Source organism: Oxyura jamaicensis, chromosome 4 (assembly GCF_011077185.1).
Source record: "Oxyura jamaicensis isolate SHBP4307 breed ruddy duck chromosome 4, BPBGC_Ojam_1.0, whole genome shotgun sequence".
NCBI classification, from domain to species: Eukaryota; Metazoa; Chordata; class Aves; order Anseriformes; family Anatidae; genus Oxyura; species Oxyura jamaicensis.
In genome coordinates this window covers 51,129,245-51,152,101 of record NC_048896.1, presented here as the reverse complement: position 1 = coordinate 51,152,101, position 22,857 = coordinate 51,129,245, and the positions used below count along the sequence as shown (strand labels likewise).

At 39.5% G+C, this 22,857-nt stretch overlaps 1 protein-coding gene across 1 annotated transcript in view; it reads right to left on the bottom strand.

Annotated features, from left to right (window-relative positions):
• Window positions 1-22,857, bottom strand: part of DCHS2 (dachsous cadherin-related 2) — a 108,250-nt gene that overhangs the window by 60,649 nt on the left and 24,744 nt on the right. Inside the window, exon 3 of the mRNA XM_035324354.1 lies at window positions 6,142-6,333. Within this exon, the coding sequence (XP_035180245.1) occupies window positions 6,142-6,333 (192 nt within the window). The remainder of the gene's footprint in view (window positions 1-6,141; window positions 6,334-22,857) is intronic.

Genomic DNA, 22,857 nt, shown 5'->3' with positions numbered 1-22,857 from the left:
GCATACTCTGTGTTGGTAGGCAATTTCATGATCTGCTATAAATGAATCTGAATTTGAAGTACTGCTGTACTTCAGCCCTGAAGCCTAAACCTGATCTCTTCTTTCCATGATAAAACTTTCACTTACAATCTCAGGACAAATTGAAAATTATGCCAGCTTTATTTTTTTTTTTTAATAGGGTTTTTATTTTTATTAAAGGAAAACATCTTTAAAAAATACTCTTACTGTTCAGGTGAGCTGTTTACCTATTTGTCTCTCAGTATGTCAAAGCTCCTCTTGTGAACAACAGAACTTTAAGACTTTATATGCAATTACTTACAAAATGCGTGGTTCAGCAAGAACCCAGGCACAGTACTGTAGTACTGTGTAGTACTGCAAGGCAGATTTAACCATGTATTCTGTGACAGCAAGGTCAGTTAATGCACAATACATAAAGCTCAATTTTTTCCTCAGTTCTTAATTTTTCAAATATGTGCACTTTGCCTATGCAAGCATTCTCGGTGCATTTTAGCTGAGTTTTGAAAAACTGCTTCATAACAAGGAGCAAGTGACAGCACCCAGTGTAAGGCCACAAGTAATCCTGAGTAAATTCAGTAAGTAATGAGTATGCAGCACACAGATGTGATCATAATGCTCTATAAAATCGTACCTTCACATTTAGCAGATGCACTTGTATATGCAAATAGATGTGACTAATGATCTACTTTAAAGAACTGTATTTAAAAGTCTTAGTTCCTACAAGGACATCTGATTTTGAAGTAGTTTTCAGCATCCAAAAGAAATTTGATCTATTCACAAACAGTTTTTCAGAAAAGGATAAAAAGACTAATGACTCAAAGATAAAAATCTAGAAAAGCTACCAATTAAGAGTCTTATCTTACTACTAATTCATCACAGATGAAAAAGAAGTATTTTTGTTTCTTTTAAGTGGCATTATAGATCTTCATTTTTTCAGCAGCTACATGATCTCTGCAAAAGGTTCAACACGCCATATGCAGGCTGCTTTGCTCCCTCTGACCCTGAGTAGCAGACATCCTTGTAACCCGCGTACTAAAGGAGCTCTCTGCCACTGTGTCATTGCCAGCAGCAGGAGAACAGGGAAGAATCAGCCCAGGTTATCTGATGAGCACATGGGATAGCATCCTTCCCCACTGCATCCCCAGATTAAATAAATAGTCAAGGCTTCCTGAAGGCTGCAGGGTACTCACCCGAATTCCAGAGCCAAGGCAGAACCAATGATCTTTGGCTCATCTCCAACACTGCCTGGCAGAAATTATTGCCATGGATTTATCCTATGGCACGGAATCCCTTCCCATTGAAGGAAAATATGGCCTAAAATCAGCAGATCTTAGTTTGGGCAAAAACTGAACAGGTGGGGGGGAAGGGATGGATGGACACACTAGGCAAAACTGTGGACACACAGTTTTGCCTAGGCACACTGTGCCAAAGGGTGATTTTAGCAGGCAGAGAGCTTTCTTGGGCCAACAAGTTAAGATAAAGGATTTATTCCGTAGTCCAGAATAAAAAGGAAACTCCAACCAAGAAAAGCCAAACAAATATAAAAACCATCCATCACACCATTCTCATACAAAGAGCCCCAGGAAAAGGCTTTAAAAAAGCACAGCTGTAGGGCATAAAAGAAAGTAGTGCTTCATATGGTACCCACAGCACTATGTGCTAATCAATCCTAGATTATGCTGAAACCAGAACCTAACAGATCCAGACTTGAGGAAAACAAGCAAAATGAGAAGTCACTGTGGCACAGACTTTCAAACAAGCCCACCACCACCATTCAGTGACAGCCATAAAATCCTAATGAAGGGCAGTCTTATCAAAGCTCTCAAGAAGCTCACCTGGAAAGGGCAAAAACAAAGTACTCCACCCTTTACAAAGAAAAAAAAAAAAGTGGGTTTTGGGGTGTTCCCATCATCTGAACTCTCAGCATGGCATACAGATTTCTTCTGGACTTCACTGTAGCCAAGCATGTGCTTCTAACACAAATTTACATTCCATTATGGAGAGGCTTTATAGAAGCCACGTGGATCCAGCTGGGATTAGGCACTGTCCTCTGCAGTTTTTGAAGCTTCTTGCCACACTGATGAAGAGAAATGGTAGACTGGTATATACACTGTTATCTAGAGAGGTATTTGTTGCTGGAGCTGGACAATCCCAGAGAGCAACCTGTGCAAGCATAGGTCATCAGGTCTTCCCAATTGGGGGGGGGGGGGGGGGCTTCATGTGCCAGGTCTTCAGAGAGTTGAAGCTGGACACACTCCTGAAAGCCTCTCATTGTGCACCAACCTCAAAATTGTGCAACTTGAAGATTTTGGCTTTGAAAACCAGACAACTATTGTCTGTAAACAGATGGTATAGGTGCCAGTAGATAGAATTTAAACTAGCATTATTCCAATTAAATTTCTGTTAACTATAACAGGTTTTGTTTTTGTTTTGCTTTTTATTTTTAAACAGCTGCAAGCATTAGTATTGTTGAAAGAAAAAGATAACAGGCATAAAAATGCAAATAAACAATAGGATTGAAATATGCATGACACACAGCAATAAAGTTTGCCACCATACAGCAGCAGAAATGTCTACTGTAAAAAAAACACATTTCCTGTATGAAAATGAAATCATGTTAGGACTAAGATAGAATCATTTAAAAGGAGTAATGGAAGCATAAATTTGCATATATAACTGTTTGGACACCCTTGGGCAAACAGGCAAAGACACACTGTAGTACCAACTTCAGTCATGTTTCAAAAACAAAGCATAAGCAGCAAAACTTATCAGATCTAACTTCCACACATTCAAATGGGAATGAGTAGTAACTTTAATCCCTATACATTTGAAAACACTTACTAGAAATCTTGTTTTTCCATATTTTCCTTTTGTAAGGCTTGATTTCACAATAAATTTGATCTAAATCTCTCAATTGTTTTTGAAGTTTTCCAAAACAAAATGCCTTCATCTGATTTTATTTTAAATAAAAACATTTCAATTTCAGTATCCATACAAGAAATTATCTGACTAGAAGTTCAAAGACTCCTAAAATGCCTGCAGAAACCCTGATCTGTCACAACTGCAGAACACAGCTGTTTGCAGCTGGGACTAGCTGGGGGTAATTCCAGGCAGAGCTGGTGTGCAAATGACAAGAGTGTGACCCTTGCTATGGGAGCAAGATCTTGATCTGCCACAATCTGTGTACAAAGACCCAAAAGTAGGGCTAAATGCAGATGCCATGGGATACAGTGCAAACATTTCTATAAGCTAGCTACATGATTTCCTTCCATATAAAAGCCTTTCAAGGAGGAGGACCAGATACACGTGTGAACTAAGACACTTTGGAACCCAAATCATTGCTGTCAGCTGATAAAGCTAACACTATGACCCCACTGAAGTCAGCCCGATGGCTCCCACATGCTCTCACAGGATGTTTATTTAACACCAGTTTAACAGAATCTGCTCTGCACCTTCCTGTCCACAGGCTCGTGTGCCATTTCAGTTCTCCCATTACTGCTTCTAAATAGGGCATAAAAGACACGACCAATAAGATCCAAAACCATGTAATGGAGCAGGCATGAACAGGTGGAAGAAACTGATAGCCCTGCTGTAAGATTAGCTGAGCACCACCTGGAAAATACTCTCTCCTCATTTCTAATTAACTTTGTTATTTTCTCTCCTCTTCATCTCTCTTCCCTCCCTTTGTCAACAGTGACCCTTCACTCTACCCCCGACTTCTCTGTATACATTTCTCCCCTGATCACAGCCTCCACCTTGAACCGCACACCTAACACATTTAATCCATCACAAACAGCAGCAGCGTGCCAGGAGATAAAATAACCCACTATAGTTCTGCTGTAGAGGTGGCTGGTGGCTCAGCATTTTTTCAGGCATACTGGAAATTTTGAAAGGGAAATACTGATTTTTGGTGCTTTAGTATTGAGGTGTCAGATGACCTAATTTTTTGAAGTGCAATCAATGGAAGCTGTAAAGTGCTGGGTTCCAGTAAGAAGATCAAGTCTTGTCTGTCACAGACAAGGCAATCAAAAATTGAATCCTCCTCTCCATTACTGAACTACTGAAAACACAAGGTCGCTAAATGGAGATAAATCACAGACCTATCTTAAAAATGAAACCATCTATAGTTTCAATGCATTGCCCATTTTCCCATAACTTTTGGCATGAAGTGTATCATCAGAGCAACAATTTAACAAAAAAAATGGATCTACCTTTTTCACGTAAACCTATTTTCTTTCATATTTTCAAGCTAACCTTCCGGACCAGGCCAAAAAGCATATGTGAGAAATGCGTCAGAATTTCAGTGCTGTTGTTCAGCTCTCACATAGCCTTGGTGAATAGGAATAATTCTGTTATTCCAAGTATTTGTATATGTTCTTTATACAAATCCAAAACATGTGAGGCCCTGCACAAAGTCAGCACTGGATGTAGGAGAAAAATGAAGCCATGAACGAAGCCATGAGCAAAGTAGTTTTCTTGTGTTATATGTTGTATTATTGACTGCTTTATTCTTCAACTTTTTGACATCTGTACTTAAGTGTACACTATGAAATTTTGCCTAGAAAGGAATTTTGAAGACAAATTACATCCCAGAGAAATTCCAAAAATGCCACAGACTTCTGCTGGAGAAGTTTCAGACACTGTCCCAACAAGAAGACTTAAATTCAGAAATAATTTAAGATAAAGTTGTATGTCAGGAAACAAATAAAAAACGATATTATACTATTTCTCCTCAAGAAGAAAACTATAGAAAAAAACATATTGTAAAAGGCAGTCTTAGTGTAAAAGACACCTTCTGTAGCCTCTGAAATAAACACTGATTAGGCAAGTTAAAGAAAAATGCAGGTGCATTAATTATACACATACATCCAAATTCAACAGCATACAAATATAATATACCCTTGACCACTACATGCTCCGAATGCAACAAATAGCACCAAGCACCAACTGCAGCCAGTTAAGTCCATCTACTCATGAATACAGAAATTACAGTACACTGAAGAAATTTGGAGAATTATAATGAAAAGCACATATATTTTATTAAAAACTTATTTCTAGAAAAAACAGCTTTTTCAAAAAGTGTATACTAGCTGGCTTAGGACTACTTTAAATGCAATCATAATATTCAAAGTACAAAATAAAAACTTTATAGACAAATAATTTATTTTTGATGTTTTTCAGCTCAACTTGTACAGTAAAACATGACCTGAATAACATGAATCCCTCAGTTTAAAACAGCGTCTTTATGTTAAATGTAAAGTTTGCAAACAGCCAGTACCCTTTCTCTTCAGTCTTCTCACAGTTCACTGATAAAGAAAGTAAGAAAAGTATTGAATGGTCTCCCTTCTGGGCACCTTGTTGCAAACAGCCGTCGGATGGTTTTGTGACCATTGATAAATGAAGCTGAGATATTTTTCCCTTCTTTTAGAGAAGCCACTTTACCAAAATCTTCTGTTACATGTCACCCTATAGAGCAAGTGTCCACCCCTGAACAGCTTGATGTGTGATGTGAACCAACATCTTCACAGTATACTTCAAAGGATGATGATCTAAAAGAACAACTGCATAGTGCTCTTTACAGCTTTAGACAGCTTTATCCCAGTGTCTATCTGGGTTTGACAGGCAGAACTCTTCTGTATTTTCAGTTCATTGGCCTGTCCAAAGAAATGGACTGTTCTTCATAACATTCTTTGCTGTTTTCACTACTCTTCTGACTCCTCCTTTACCCTGCTTTGGTTCGCACTGGCCTCAAAGCATACAAGCTAAGCTAAAACTAAGTGAAGGATGTACTCCATGATAGCATTTAATGCTGCTAATGCACTCCAGTTGGAGTCCACCAGTCCTGAAAGGAGAAGGAAAATCAACAGGGACTAATGTGTCCTAGAAATGTTTTTTCAATACCTTGTTTAGGAGTGACTCTGGATTTTACAGTGAACCTTTATCAGTTCGGGTCAAAATTTAAGTTTTGTGGAATTATCATTCTGTCCCCTGTACAGGCAAGAAAATTTATTCAGAAGCTACGCAATTTTCACATACTCCATTTCCCTTTACGGGTACACACACAGCACATCCAAATTTGCTAATGTAGTCACAAACCTTGCATTACAGAAGGACAAAACTTACCCCATCCATAGCTTTTACTAAGAGATCATAAGTAGTTGGATCTCCTTCTCTGTCAATATCTTGAGACACACAGATTTGACCAGTACGGGGATCAATCTGGAAGGCTTTGGATTTTTCATAATAATGGAATCCATCATAAAGAAAATATTCAATTTCACCAAACTGGTCAGCATCAGCATCTGTTGCCTTGACCTGCGAGGAAACAGGAAAAATGAAGGCAGTGAAGCTATTAGTCAAAAATCAGATACTTTGTTTTAAAGATGCCTGTGTTTTGAAAGCAAACATGCATACACACAATGCCCTATGAATACATACATGCCCTAAGCTATCTGTTTGCATTTTGTAAAATGACAACTCAGATGCTGACAGCGTAATTATTGCAACAAGAATAGAAGATCGATTAAGCCTTGTCTGTAACATACTTGTTTATTTGTCAATAATCATCTCAATCAAATGAGCACTGGAAAAGACATGCACATTAAGCCATGTCACTAGGCCATACATTAAGCTACTCTCCCTTCCTGTTATTTTATCAGCAGAGGTAATTCACACAGTTCTTGTATGAATTATTATGAATATTACACGTGCATATAGGAGTGATGCAGCACATTCTTAATGAATGTGTTGTCTGAAGGATTTCCCAGAGCTTAGTTAAATCCTTAATTTGAGAGCTTGGTGACACAGTGATCCATGAAAGGCAAGGGCTGGAGGGTGCTTTAATCTGCAGTCCTCTGCGGAGCCAGAGCTCTGCCAGCACCACTGAACACAGCCATCACCTGCACCCACAGCACAAAGCAAAGGATGTATGGACTGCAGTAAGTTCCTGGGAGAGACCAGGTTCCCTTGGTCCCAAGCGCAGCCTTGGATGGAGTTACAGATGCTGAACACCAAGACCAACATTTTTTCAGCTATATTAAGTACATTTTAAAAGCAGCGTGGAATCTGCCACAAATCCCAAACACTGTAAACAACTATTTTAAAGCAAGACTTCATTCAGAGGGATGTCCATCTGCACCAACATAACAGAAATCAACAGTCTTTAAAAATACTTTTAAAAAGCTTTTATAATATCACAGGGTTTTGCCCATAAAATATACACATGCCCTGTGAGAAGCTGAGGGAAGTGGGCTTGCTTAGCATGGAGAAGAGAAGGTTTGCAGGGAGATCTACTAGCAGCCCTCCATTATCCAAGAGGAAGTTACTGAAAATACATCAGGGTCTCTCTTCAGGTGCAGGGCAAGAGGAGAAACAGTGGTCACAAGCCGCAACAGTACTGTTTGGATGGAAAGACGTACTTTTACTATGAAGAGGATAGAGCTCCCTGCCCAGAGAGGCTGGGGTCTCTATCCTTGAAGTTCCAAGACCCAAGGGGACACAGCCATGAGCAGCCAGAGCTGTCCGGCCCCAAGATCAGAGGCCTCCCACCAACCCTCCATCCACAGCCTAAGAAATAAACTCTGCCAGGCAACATTAGCACTGCAACAAAGCTTGAACATTTGGTAAACAGAGAAGTATCGTACATTACAGCAATAAAATTGAAGGCACACAGTCCCTGATTAAAAAAACTGTGCTGAGTTTGGCTTTTTGTGGTATATTCCATCATGAAATTTTTCACTTTTTAAATAAGATTTGAGATATCTGTAAACTTAAGTACATATTAAAATAGACTGCATTTTTAGTTTGTGACTACTGGAGATACTTGAAGGATTTCTCTTCCTCATCTGGCTTCACTTTCTACTTCTTTAAAGAGAAGTCCTGTGCTTTTTCTTGCCTGTCTGTGTGAGTACAATGCCTGATAACCTTACCAGAACTTCAGAAACCTTATGACCACCAAGTATGGGAGTTTAAACCCAGTCAAGTTCCCCAAGAAGACCTGTGAGACTTACCACCTGCACTGACCCAGGTTTGTAAGCTACACTCACGGTCATGAACCAGGGAGGGCAGAGGTCTGTGTGCTACTGCACAGCTGTCTGTACTGTTGGACATCTGGCACAGTTTTAGGCATGGTTTTGACAGCAGCCAAGCAGGACATACCAGGGAGTATTCCTAGCAAAGAGTCTGGATGAGCTCATCCTGTTTCTTTGGAAGGGGGACAAATGAATTTGTGTGCATGGACACAAGCTGTGGCAAGTCAGTGGCCACAAGGCTGGAGAACAAGCCCCAGCTGCCTTCCTCACTGGTATAAACATGTGGTCAAGGCCACTCAGCACCTTAGTCATGCACTCACCTCTTGGCCCTCAGAGGAATCATTTTTGCATTAGGGCACTGAACTGGGACTGAAGAAAACTCACCTGAATTAAAACATGCTTTGAAGGCACAAAAATGTAGAAGTGGGGGAAAATAAACTGTGTACAAAGGGTTGAAGCAAATTATAAGGCTAAAACTTACCCTAGACCAGTTACTTACATCAGAACTTCGAGGTGACAGATAGCCCAAAAAGATGCACATTAGTTCAGACACTTTTTTTTTTTTTCCTCCTTTCTATCTTAAAGCACTATATGGATTTGCCTGCTTCTGCATAAGATGATCCACATTTGCTGTATGTCAAGAGGTATCTCTGACTGGGATTGTGCAGCACACTCAAGCGCATCCCTTTTTCCCTTTTTTGAGTTTCTTACAGCTCTGCAGGCCATTAAACCAGAATCTCCGGCACTGCAAACGGTAGGGATCCCTGCAGTTTCAAAGCCTTTCATGATCCATTGCAGTCCGCAGCCCCCAGCTATATTGCAGGGTGCAATTCATGGCCAGTCCCGACTTCAGTTCAATGATTCCTCCTGGTTAAGTTATAGACAAAACTCATCCTCAGCTTCAGCATAACCAAGATCTGGCCCTAAGCATGCTTTACAACTGTACATAAATGAATTCTACCACATGTATTTTATCACTCTTGCACCTTGTTATTCCTGTTTGAAAGATAATAGAATAGAATTCTAGCATGCCCTCCATATTCAATCACCCTGATGTTATGGAACAGTAATTCATTTGGTCCTTTGGAGAAAAACACTTTATTTTTTGTGCCTGAAATCTAATGCAGGTGACAATAATGAAAGGTCCTGTCTCATTATACCTCTATGTAGTTAGATGTGTAAATGCTGACATTTGTCTGCAATTGAATGTGGGTGAGTAATTACAAGTGTGACATTAGAGAGCACTGTTAGAAGTTTAGCCCATTATGTTTAGCATTGTTCCAAAAAAGGAATGATGACTGATGAACTTAATTGAAAGTGCTTCAGTCCAAAGCAGTATGGCTTTGAAGGTCTAACTGTGATCAATAAATGATGCCAAAATTAAATGGCATCAACATCTGCATTTATAAAAATATGATCTCTGTCCAAGTCCTTAGAACCCATTCAATTTTCACCCACTTAGCAGTCCTTTTTTCATCAGTTCTTTTTTTAATCTGCAGTTTTACCCATGGAGTCTCTGCTCTGAAGAGGAAAAAAAATCTGAAATTACAAACGAAAGAATAATTTACTGTAGCAAACAGAGGTTGAATAGCACTACACCACCTGAGGTCTGGGAACCAATTATCAATACAAGCTGATTTAGAAGGTTCTTGTGTTTTCACTGGATTCAAGTTCAAGCTTTCAGATACAGGTGAAGAGAAAAAGTTACCACACATTTTAGGAACTGAAGCATAGTGTACTCAAGAGCCAAAGCATGGCAGGGTATAACAGTTGCACTAGGGCATTACAAGCTGCACTAGTACCATTCCTACAGGGTATTACAGTAATTAAGTGTTCAATAGCTTTGAGTTACAGCAGTCCCAGCAAAAGGAAATGAAGGCAGCAGCCAGAGTTTTCACAGTGCATTGATCAAAAGCATTGTGTGCTGGCAATTGCACAGAGGTGATAGAGCTGAAAGGATTTATGGGCCTTGGAGATGGGGAAGGCAAGAGAGCACAAAGCTGTAACTTCAACTGTTCTGACAGTCAGGCTGAATGTGATAATATGATATTGGGAGCTGGGAGAAAGTGGGGGTGGGATTAAGCTCTCAGGGCCTTACTTATTCTTTAGCTAAATACATTTTCAATGTGCCACATTGAAGACGTGTGTAATTAAGGAGTGTAAACTTGGGAATAAGTAACTACAGGACAAAGCATTCCCAAGAAACACTTCAAAAAGTCAACAAAAGCCATGGCTTAGCAGCATGATAGCTGCTGGCTGGACTTCTCCAGTCAGTCATGCTTTCTGTAACCTATATCCTTGATTTCTGCACTTTCTAGACTACAAGTTTGTCAAAAGAAAAAGAAAGTTTCTTTTGCCCTGCTGACATTACCAATAAAGTAATAAATGGTTAGAATGGAGATGTCTTCCCAAGAGGAGGAAGGTGGAACCTAGAGAAGCGTTATGAAGAACAATAAAAAAGCTGATCAATCAGTGTGATGCTCAAACAGATTAGTGCATGGGGCAACAAATGGTGGGAACTGCTAGAAAAGAAAGGGTATAAAACAGAGATAAAAATAATTGGTGTCTTGAAATGACCAACTAGCAGAGGAACATTAGAAGTGCAGAAACAACTTTCTATTTACATGTGGAAAGAAGGCCTCATCTCAGAGAAAAAAAAATAATGGGAACCACTGTGTACTTGAACATCATTAACTTCATCTATATGTACATTTTAATCCTACAACACATGTGGAAGTCCAAATGGAGAAAAAATGCTGGCAACAGGCTCAGATAGATGGGAACAGAAAAACAGGAACAGAAAAATCTTTTTCAGTGTTGTACTAAGGAAGAAGAAAGTTTACAGCTAATAGAAAGCAAACGTGGTGGATTGTCAGCTGGTTCCACTCACTTCAGTGGGACTATAACAACTCACAGCAATGGGCAATCTTTCCCCATATTCTAAGTGCATGAAACAGTGTTGTCGATAAATGAGTAATAGATATGATTATATGGAGAATTTATAATTCTCTAAAGCCCAGATCATTTCAAAGACTAATCCATTTTGACAGAAAAGTTCCCACTTTGATTTGTTTCCACTGCTTTAAAATCTTCAAGCATATGTTTAACTGTCACCCTACTGTTTTGACAGATTAAAATAAAGTTCCTGTCTAAAGATTTAGGTATTTTCGATTTTTCCTAAGACATTATTTCCTGTTAATAAACAACTAAATGTATTTTGAAAAGCAGAACAAGTATTTTAAGCTATATACAAAGTAGAAGTGACCTATGCACACAAAACCACACCAGAGAATACAGTCTGATCAACTCAACATGCAGACCAAAAAATCAGGGCATGCATTTTGCATTCTATGTAAAGACCATTTCTAGGACTTCAGTAGTATGCAGCCTTAAAGCTGACTGCTTTGCAATGCTGAATTGCACATATGGGTGACCAGATTTCATTTTATGGCTTTCAGATTGACAGAATAAAAATAGGCTACAATGGGAAAGAGCAGGCAGTCTGGCCAAGACATTCGTGACATTGGTCATCTCTGATAGCAATTAAATGAGACTAAAAAGTACTGATTTTTCACAGCTTAAGAATTACTCCCATACAACACCTATTTTGTCAAGTTTCCTCAGTTTGATTCCAGCAAACCAAGATGCAACTTTTATATTTCATGAAGGCTGTTTGATGGACTCTCAATGTCAAAACTTAAGACTTTATTTTGTGTATAAAAGGTGCGTTCAATTCTTTCAATTGAAGTGACATTGTGAAAAGCAAATTAACTGCTGGTAGTCAAAGAAAATCAGAATGTAAATAAACCCATTCTCTACTACTCCAAAATCCTCCTCATTGAAATATAAGGCAGGACGCTACAGATGGATACGGACACAGGGAAACTACCAGGACACTGAAAGGAAGCAATTCAACAACACAATTACAGGGCTGATGAGTGGTATAAAAATAGTCCTGTCCTACAGACATCCAGGGGTCACCAAACCAAACTCCAACACCCTTCATATTATGGGACACCAGAAGTGTTCATGGCAATACAGCAATGCCCAACGACAAACTCTCACCAGACTAGTCCTGCAGTACAACCCAAACGCCACCACAATGACTGACCATCAGTATTTCGGAAGCATCCACAACTTCTCTCCAAGAAGGAGAGAAGCAGCCTACATTGTTGGCTTTTTTTTTTTTGTACTTGTGAGCTAATCCATGAGGAGTATGGCATGTATAAATAAAACCCAAGGTTTTTAAATAAGATAAGCCTAACCCCATTTCACACATGAATCTCTCATAGATCACACCAATTTTTATCTTTTTAATAACACATTGATTTTTGTTTTGTAACATTTGCTACCTTCACTTCATCTTTCAAGTAAATGAAAGGAAACATTTAACTTGATGTACGATGGTGAGATTTTAGCTTTTTGTCTTCTTTTCTAACTGATGACAGTGAACAAACCAGCCAATGTTGACGTATCTGCAATTTACTGCTTTCAGTTAATCCACAGAAAAAAGAAAAAAAGTCATTGGTGGAGAAAAACCACATGAGTACATTATAGCATCACGCTTTCATTCTGAAAGCCAGACATTATCCAGTAAACCAAGGGGGATCCAGGAAGAACTGTGCATGTCAGTCCAAACAGTAATCTGCAATTCCTGCTCTGATGTTACCCAGAGCCTGAATTCACTGCTATTTAAACCAGAAGTTCCTGACGTGCCTTCAGTTTTGTTTCTACACCTCCCCCAAAGGGGCGCAAGCAGCTAAATCCCTTTGATGCAAGCCAGGATCCAGAAATCTGGGAGTCAGGCCCAATCTGCAAGGCAGGCCCTTATCACACCTAATGCATCAGTAGGATCAGGACCATCACAAAATGCAGTTGTCAATATCTGACATCATAGCAAACGGCAGTGCTGCTAATACCTACTTATTACATGGTAGAGTAGTGATTAAAAAGTGTGTTTTGGGAACAGAAAGCTTAGGGTCCAGCACCAAGATCATCTGCTAAGAGATCCAGCATCTATTTGGTCAGTCCATTTGGTCTACATTTCTCTCCTTCCTTTCTTACTGTGCAAATACAATCTGAACTTATATCATTTATTTTTATTGCCTATGTAAAATAGAAGAACAGAAATGGAGAACATATTTCTGAGGAAGGTAAGCTGTCATAGCAAATAGAAAATATTTCCAGGACTAAAATGTTATTTAATCAAAGGTGACCCCTACTTTTCAGTAAAAGCAAATCAGCATGTTCATTAATGCTGCTCATATACTGTTATAATTTTAGATTTTATAGCACACTAAAGACCTGCTATGCACAGTTAAGAATTTAAGTACAAATCCATTTTTATTCATTAACTTTAGCAAGCTGCAGAGCTCCAAGTCTAAGAACCTCTGCCAAGTAATAGCAGAGAACAAAAGTTTTCCTATTCTGTGCTAATTGCATAAAGCAAGGAGTTATGAATAATGGCTTTAATAATCTAGAATACATAACAAAAATATTTCTTATATACCATGTTATTTTGATGATCTTACACTGGACTATGTTTTAACTTTTGGGGCTGGTATTCATTTTAATATTGCATTTAACAAGATGGTTTATAAAGATTTATAAAGAACTCAGGGTACCAGCTATCTTGTTGCTTAAGATGTTTTTCCTATTACAGTTCTTTCCTATGAATGATAAGTTGATAATATGACTTTTCTTGGCACTATATAATATTAATTTTGATTAGAATAAATCATTTTCTTGGTTCAGATCAATCAATATAATTACAATATAAGTATCTGTGATGTGATATACTAGCTAATTGAGCCTAAGTGATCAAAGTAGATATCCTGAATGAAGAGTAGATGTGTGACCTTAAAACAGAACACTAAGAATAAAATAATCTTTCAATTATACCAGTGTCTGCAATAGAGGAATTGAAGGAGGACTGTTACAAAGGAGAGAAAGAACTGCAGATGTGGATAAGCAGCCTTGTCCATTCCTTGGAGGCACCCAGGCTTGCACAACTGGCCAGCTCTAGGATGTGACCCAGTAGAAGCCTGTCATTATAACTTCCTGTTATTGTTGCATTATTAGATTTCAGCCAGCTCTGATCCCGATGCAGCTCAGCCCAGGGCAAGTGGTGGACAGGCAGCAGGAAAACACCTAAAAACCCTTGCAGTAATGGCACAGACTTAAGGCAGGCTGAAACAGCACGCTTACATGTGTTTATGCAAGCATTTTCCAAACCCTCAAACCAGTCTGAGCTGCTAATTGCTGCCCACAAACCACAGAGCTCAACCAATATTCCTGGCTTGACTGATACAACTATTTATGGAGCCACGCTGTGAACAAGATCACTAAGAACAGAGCTTAAATTCCTTCCAAGACATACCAATCAGAATAAATGTTCTTGGGTTTTATTTGTATTTAGTCAGATTATTTCAAAAATTCTTTTCCTACTTCACTTCAATTATACTAGGAAGGATCAATGAGCAGCCAGGGTGGAAATCAGATTGATTCTGCTGTGAGAGAAAAAGGTTTTGTTATTGCACCTTCACAGTAAATAAACACCACGTGTGTGCTGCCTAAATTGCCACTTTCAGATTTCTGTATTTGTTAAGTAAATGTGGTGGTTTAACATAGCTGAAGGCCTAACGTGGCAGATTAACAGGAAGGCTTGCTGCCTCTGGAAAACCAGCCTTCCAAATATCATTACTGGCCAGAAAACCTTGCAGAAACTTATCTCAGGAAATGCACTGTTTTGATTAAGCCCAGAGGATCTCAGAGATGGTCCATCCAATGCTAACTCCCTCCCAGGCTTGTCTTACAACTGTAGCTGTGCTACGCGTTGGGTTTGGATGTTTTGCAAAGCAGCAAATTGATTGCCTTTCTAAGTCAGGAAGGAGTCCTCCTTTAAAAACCAAGTCAAACAATGTGAAACGGTTCTTTTGCATTCCTCACAGCACCATCATTTGGCCTGCAGATCTAGTTTATTTACTTCTTGAAGTAGTGGTGGGCTTCCTTCTACCCCATATGTCTTGAGCAACAGAAACCAAAAGCCTTTCAACTGTTTGGCCCACTTCTTGTTTATGTGCTAGAGCCTGCCTACCCTCCCACATTTGTCTGCAGAAATCAGAACTTTAAAACCCCCTATGGAGGGATCTGCCCTATATCCCTTCAGAAAGCTGACCGCCTAGTGCCCTCTCCCCTTGTGAATACCTGTTAACGTGCTTACATGCAAAATAACACTACTAATAGCATCTTCAAATCATCAGTGAGCGCCTTAGCTTGGCTCTCAAAAACACGGCCTACACTGCTTTCAGTCATTCCCTGTAAGAGCTGTGTGTTAAAAAGAACAATCTCTCTCCTAACAAAAGCATACATTTTGTGTAACTAGCCTTATAAATCATAGTCATTTTATATTTGGAAGTAAAAGAGCCCTCATCTTCTTAGTTCATTTCTGCTTTTATGGAAAATTTAAAACATGGCCAAACTCACAGCTTGAATAATGTATTCATAGCACTTTAAAAAATATTTTTATATTCTGTTCATTGTAGACATAAAAATTAGCAAGGGATCTATATATCTCCTAATGATTGGTGCAGAAATGAAGCCTGACACAAACTATAGAGACATTTCTCCCCTTTCTTCTGAAGCAATTTTTCCATATACACACCAGTTTTGTTTCCCATCTAACACTCCGTATCCGTCCCTAGCTATTTTTGCTCTATACAAGTCTCTCACACACACAGCCTAGAGGCTTGCAGATTACAAAACATAACAATAAGCAACCAGAAAGATCAAGAGGCATGACACATGCTATCCAGGTTAGGGTTTTGCATGACAGTAAACTGACAGTAAACAATATTTGAGATACTGTCTAACAAAAAAGACTGTTTAGTCCAAAATAAAAAACCTCACTGACTGTGCAGTAAATGTACACAACTAATCCATCAATTTCTTTGATTTGAATTAGGTATACATGTTAAAAGTGATTCAGATGGCCCACCTTTGAATATGTGGAGGTGGAAGAGCCACTCCCAAGAAGTTAAAGGACATACCCACATATTGTTGCTTACACATCACGGGTCACAGAAACACCACAAAACCACCACCCTACTTTGTGCAAGATGTTCTAAAGGTAGAGCTTTTAAACACTTTCAGTATCTAAAAAGAGAGCTTACCATAAATAACGTCTTGCTCCCAAACTACAAATCTTAATTAGTATTATGAGAATTATGCTTAAATGCATACAAGGAAAACTGTTCAATGAAGGACTAGTAAAGTTTACATGATACCTATCATGCCAAACAAGCCTTACTTACCAAGAATGAAAATAATTCTGTGTAGCACCCTTTCATACTCTACAAATCTTTAAATGAAGACCATAACATGTAAGTCATTAACTATCCCAGCACACAACTACAGGCCCAGAAGTACCTCTGTCCTCAGGTGCACACTGGCCACAGGCTGAGTGTCTAAATGAAACTGTGGGGTGCACCAGCCCCACCCCTACATTGATCCCTCTCTGTTCATACACAACCCCAATTATGGAACAGCCACAAAACCAGCATGTTACTAGTATCTAAGTCAGGATACACAGCCAGAGCCAACTAACAGGATCAAATCAAAGAAAATGAGGGGAAAATAACCGTTCTAGCCATGAACCTGCTGCAGAAGTGGATCCTGTCTTGCTACAACTGATTTGTCTCACTCTGCTTACTTTACTCATCAATAAGTTCCCACCCCCCCATAAGCATAGAGTTTTTAAGTAGTACGACCTGTTGAATCTCAAGCCTTTTCAAAATACACCAGATAACAAAAGGAGCATCGCATGTGGGAGTAGCTCAAGCACATCTACAAGCACAGAATGCAGCTACTTTTTATAGCATAACATCTAAGGAAAGCACGCTGTGTACCAACAGTATATTTTAATTAGTAAAAACAACAGATGGGTTAAGTTCCAGGAAGGAAATAAGAGATGCTGACAGGGTATAAATTGACCACATCACTTACAGAGATAGAGGCATCCCTTCCCCTCCGAACCCCCACGATAAGGAGTTCTCCCACAAACAGTACACTGCAGCCCTATGCTGTTCTTATATTTCCTGCACAGCAGCAGAATTCAGAATTGTTTTGAAGTGGGAGATTATCAAAGCCAGATGGCCAGGTCCATTTGCTCAGCTCCAGAATTCTCTGAAGTCTCTTGCTCTCTCTTAGGAAAAGGAAATATTCTGTTCTGAAGACTGGTTCTGAACACTTTGGATGTAGCCCTTTCAGTGATCAAAACAGCAAACTGGAATGAATTTCAACTTCAGCAACCAGAAGAGCAAGATGAGTCTGACAACTAGAAGCATTCTTCAGTATCTGCTTCACAGAAACAATTAAAAACACAGTAACTCCAAAAAGAAGTGTATGTCCAACTCATGCATGCAGAATTTACACATCCATATGGTTAGGAAGGATTGAAGCCTCCCTGAATATTCAGACAGTATGTTGCTAACACTAAATCACTTTATCACATTTGCTACTTTTAGATGATCCATTCTTTACTGACTCACTACATTTTTCCTCAAACTAACAGATGAGACCATTTGTAGCATGGTATTTAAACTATAAGCAGACCAGTTATTCTTATTAAGCCAAAATGATGCCTGCAGTTTTGTCCCATCTACATGCTAAATTTGTAGCTCTCTAATTTTCATTGTTGCATAGCGTTCCTCTGTTTTCTGGAGAAACTGAAAAGGTATGTTAGAACTCAGAATAGGGAACTGCTGAATAATGAGATCCTGCTCTCAATTGCTTCCATCTCTCATGCATAGTATTGGTACCTGTCCACAACATTCATTAATCTCAGCTGCTTGCATTGGAGCTTTTCACCATCTGAGCCCAAAATATCTTGTTTTTCCCAACCTTTGCCATGTCATTTTATCCCCAGCACAGGTTCTGTCCTTTCCATAGCTCCAGAGGGTGGCAGCTCCCCCAGGCCAGCAGCTACACAGCAGACACGTAGCAACAGCCTTTTCGTTAACCTTGTAAAACAAACAGTTTCTTACAGAGACCTGGCTCCTGTTAAACAACACAAGCGGGAATCACAGCAGCTACACTTTCACAACAGGACTATTATATTTCAGCCACACAAGAGACACTGGAGAATGTACAGTATAGAGATGGGAATATCTGGGCTGCAGCATGTGCTCTTTCCACTTTGCACCACAGGTTTCCAGTTGGCTTGTAAATACCCTGTTGTATTTTATTCTCAAGATCTTGTTCCAGTGCATTTTTCTCATTTGTCCTGCCTCATTATAACCTCACTCCCCCAACTCCCCCCCGCCCCCATCCCCCCTATCCCCCCCCTCCCACTTCCCAAGTGAAACTGTAGCAGTTGAAAGGGCATTATAAAGATGCAAAGATTCCAGACCGGAATAGAACTGGCTCTCTAGTTCAGTACCTTGGTCCTGGAAGATGGCTACTACCACATCCCTATGAGTAAAATGCAAGAAACCCACAGCTGATAAACTAATCCCTTCCCCTCATCTTTCTGCTCCTCCATGAAGGATTCAACATAAAACTAATAGTTAACTAAGTGAGTAAGCAGAGGTCAGGCTTTTATTCTTCCCCAAACTTTTCTGAATGAAATTCCTTTTCTTGCATTACACGCATAAACATCCAGGCTTTCTCCAAACATGTTAAACTACTTCTGAAGATATGCCATGGGTACAAGGTTCCTGCTCAGGAAGAACTTTATTTCATCATTTTGGAATTTATGCCTTTTCCATGTAATGGAGTATATTTTGTTACACAAGGAAATAAAAGCTAGATACCTTTCCACTCCAAAGGAGAAAATGGGTACTTGGAAATTGATGCTGAGCCAACAGAAAGACAGGAGATTTCAGCCATCTCTCTGCCAGCACCAGTGTCCAGGAGGCTCCTGGTCCTCAGAAGTTATGACAGCGACCAAGTCCTTGCACTACAGTCTATGGAGGGAGGTAACCAAGGGAACAGGGATTGTGCCTGAATCAGTATTTTAAAATCCCTTTGATTACGAAGCTGGCACTGGTCAGCAGTGTTGAAAGGAGTAACTCCAGTCCCTTTGGGTGTCCTAGAAATGGTGGAGCAGTGCTGGTAGAGATCTTCCTCTACCAATGATGCCCTATTAATCCTTGATGTCTCTCCATGCTTCTGCCCACAGGGAACATAGCAAGGTCTCGAGCCTCCAAGAATACTAGCAATGACTAATAACTAAACACTGCCAATGGTCACTTGCTCATGAAAGCTAAAAAGACATGAACTGATCTCTTAAAGGACAGACTGCTGTGTGTCAGTCCTCAACCAAGAAGGAAGATGGAGCTGGTTGGTCCAGCTTCTTCAGATCTTTATCATTTTAGGAGCTGGCATCAGACACTGCTATGGTCTATTTCCATAACTTCTGCTGTTTAGATTCACTTCACCATGAGGTATGGAAGTTGGTTAACTGGCAGATGTTTCAAATTTGGAAATACCACATTTTCTGAAACACTAGAAGCATCCAGCATGCGGATCTACAGATAGGATGCAGTAATGGAGCACAGAGGACTGAACTCAACTGATAGAAAGGCCAAAGAATATGCATTGACATTGGGGAATAATGGAAGAACACGTGTGGCCTAAAGGAAGCATGGCACCTGCACAGCTCTAATTAACTCCAGCAGAGAAGCTATTTGAGAAGGGTAGGAAGCATGCAGCTGGAGGAAGCCCAGTGTCCTAGCTGCAAAATTAAAATAAAAAAAGCCAATCTCAAGGGGAAAAAACACTGAATATATATGTGTAACCAAAGTACCAGACTTCACCGAAAATGAAAACTAAGAATGAAAAGAGAAGAGAGCAAACAAATATTTTTGCCTGATTTTGAAATATGATTCTTCATATAAGGTGCTAATAAGACACTTGAGAAATTTATTAAAGAAAAATCTTGCTGAGAATGAAGGGTTTTGGTAGGAAAGTACCTGCTCTAGCACGAAGTAAACGTAGTCCATCTTACCCATTAGCATCAGATGTACAGGAGCTTGCACATTTAGTTTGGCAGACAAGTTTTTGTGTCAGGAAATGGTCCCCATATAGCCACCGTACTCTGTGCACCACTAAGATTCAGAAAGCTGTCATTTGAGCTCTTTTCACATCTGTAACACAATGCTCCAGCAGCACAGCCTGAATGTATATCTGGTAATGTCATGCACATCACATGCACCAGGAGTGCAGGTGGGTCAATAAAAAGTGAGTGTGTTTTGACATAGATGCAGAGTGGACTGGAGGAAGTACATCTAGCAGTATTGAACACAGTGATCTTTCAGTAGCAGCCAAAACTCACAGTGAGCTGTCTCTGATCACCCTTGGTAGAGCTACTTTATCATTAACACCCAGTCGTAAATGGCATACATGGGGATAAAAACTGCTGCTTCTTGACAGCAGCTGAGCTAAACAGGATTACCATGCAGCAGGAGATGCTGCCAAGTAGTTGATTATTGTAATTATCTGCAAGGCTGTGCAATATGCTCATAGAGATCTGCAAGCAAGGTAGAGATTTACAGACAAAACACAGAATATTTCTCCACAGTTACTCACACCAATTTAAGAGAAAAGGTCCACGACACTGACTGTGTAACTCCCAGCAATGGCACTAGTCACTAGTGTGTGTATACAGACACTAAAGAATCAGCTCTAAGGACTGGAGCTGCCAGAGAACTGGGTGCTGTACATTGCCAGAATGGTTGGCAATAGAGCCAAGTGCTGAGAGCCAGTTCTGCTGCCCTAGCTGGAACTGAATTTACCTTTCTTCTCACTAGAAATAATACTGAAAAAAAAAAGAGAAAAGGACTCAAGGGGAAATTCAGCACAGAACTCTGGGAAAAGTGAGATGATCAGAGAAATCCAGGTCTTCATTCTTCAGAGAAAGCAAGAGATGTACATTGGCTACCAACTGGTACAGCCCTTCGTAGTAAAGCCACCCGCAATGCTAATACCACATTGGCAACAGCATCAGGCTTTTCACAGCCCACAATGCAAAGGTCTTTCTTTTCTGATCCTGTAAAGATACATTTCCACAGGATTGATAAGAATAATTCATCTAATTGTAGTATATAACATCCATTTCTAAGATAATTTGAGTCAAAAAAAAGTCTTTCTAAAGTCATCATGGTACTTTCAACTCAGCCTACTACAACGAAAGAGAGGCCTCCACACTTCAAGGAAAAGAACGTTTTAGCAACCTCAGTTAAGGACACTAGAAAGACAACTTTAAAGCAAAATAATGGAGTAAATTGAGCTAGGCAAAAGAGCAAATTCCATTTGTATTTTGCTGGTGCATGAAGAACTGAAACAAGTGAAGGGAAGACAAACGAGCTTTCATGTAAAGCCTCTGATGTCAACATTGTGTGTTGTTCTTGCATGCCACAGCTTTTAAAGGAAGATGTGCAGCCTCACACATGTAGCAAACAAAGTCTCAAGAGCAAATTCAATTCAGTATGGTTTGTAAACATACATCCACACACCAACACCTTTTAAAGTATATAACATAGAGGAAAGCAGAGGAGGGATAGGCTGAGACCAAGGAAAGGACAGAAAGAAAACTGTAGAAGTTATCTGAAGGGAAAAAATGACTTTCTAAAGCCACAAGAGAGGATAGGAGAGATACATTTAATATTTTCCACACAATCCTAAGAAGGGCAAGACAAAAGTTAAGAAATTCCAGTATTAATTTGATATAAAGTTATCCTACAGAGAAAAAGGCAAAACATGGTATCCTATGTGCCAAAGATAAGAAATATGACAACATTGCTGTTAATTTCTACAGCATGAGGAATTCAGGATTTTACCACCACCACCGTAGCAAGTAAAGGCATTTGCAAAATGTGAATCGAAATCCATTTCCCAGCATAGACAGTATTCTCTATTACAGCACAAAATCCTGGGGGACTGATTTGAACTGACCATGACTGCACTTCAACATATTTTTAAACTAATCCCACTGTCACCAATGGCAGGTTGAAGACAAAAGAAAAGCCCTGTACGCAGGCCAGCATGCAGAAAGAGGTCTTATTCTCAACATTATTCTCCTCCCTGCAAGTGCCTCCTCTCTGTGGTGCCATCTAACCTGTAACATTATTTCATGATGAGAAACAACTACTAGTTGCTCTAACTTCTCTTCAGCTTCAATTCCTCTTTTAATTATAAAATAATTACAGCTTCAGCATTTCAAACATCTTAAGCTACAGTTTTGCAAATAAAGTCTTATAACATTCCATATTCTGAAATAAGATATTTAATACAAAATTTAAAGGAAAGCATGTAGTGGTTTGTTTATGTTCTTTCCCCTTGCATAGAATTCCACAATTTTCAACATTCTAGCAATAACCTGGGAAATTTTGTAAGAGTGATCATTAACTTTAAATACCTAAGGTAATAACATTATAAAGGAAAAGGAGTGAGCACACACTGCCTTTAACCAGGCTCATTTCACACTTAGTATAGAAATATCACTCCAAAACAATGATATCAGTGATAAAATGTCAAAGTCATGCTGGCATGCATTCATCTGATACCTGTGCCGAAATCAATCATGTCAAGATACTCTTTTCCCAAAAGGTTAAGAAAATAAACTAATACTAGATAACAGCAATGTTTTGCAAAATAAAAGTCTGGAGACAAATTACAGGAAGCCTGCAATGGCCAGGTGCTTTGGACTGCAGCTCCATGAGACCCCTGTGCTTCTGGGCAGCTGGGGCAGGCACATGGGACTACTGCTATAGACAATGGTGCTACAAAGAAAGAACCTTGATCCAACGGG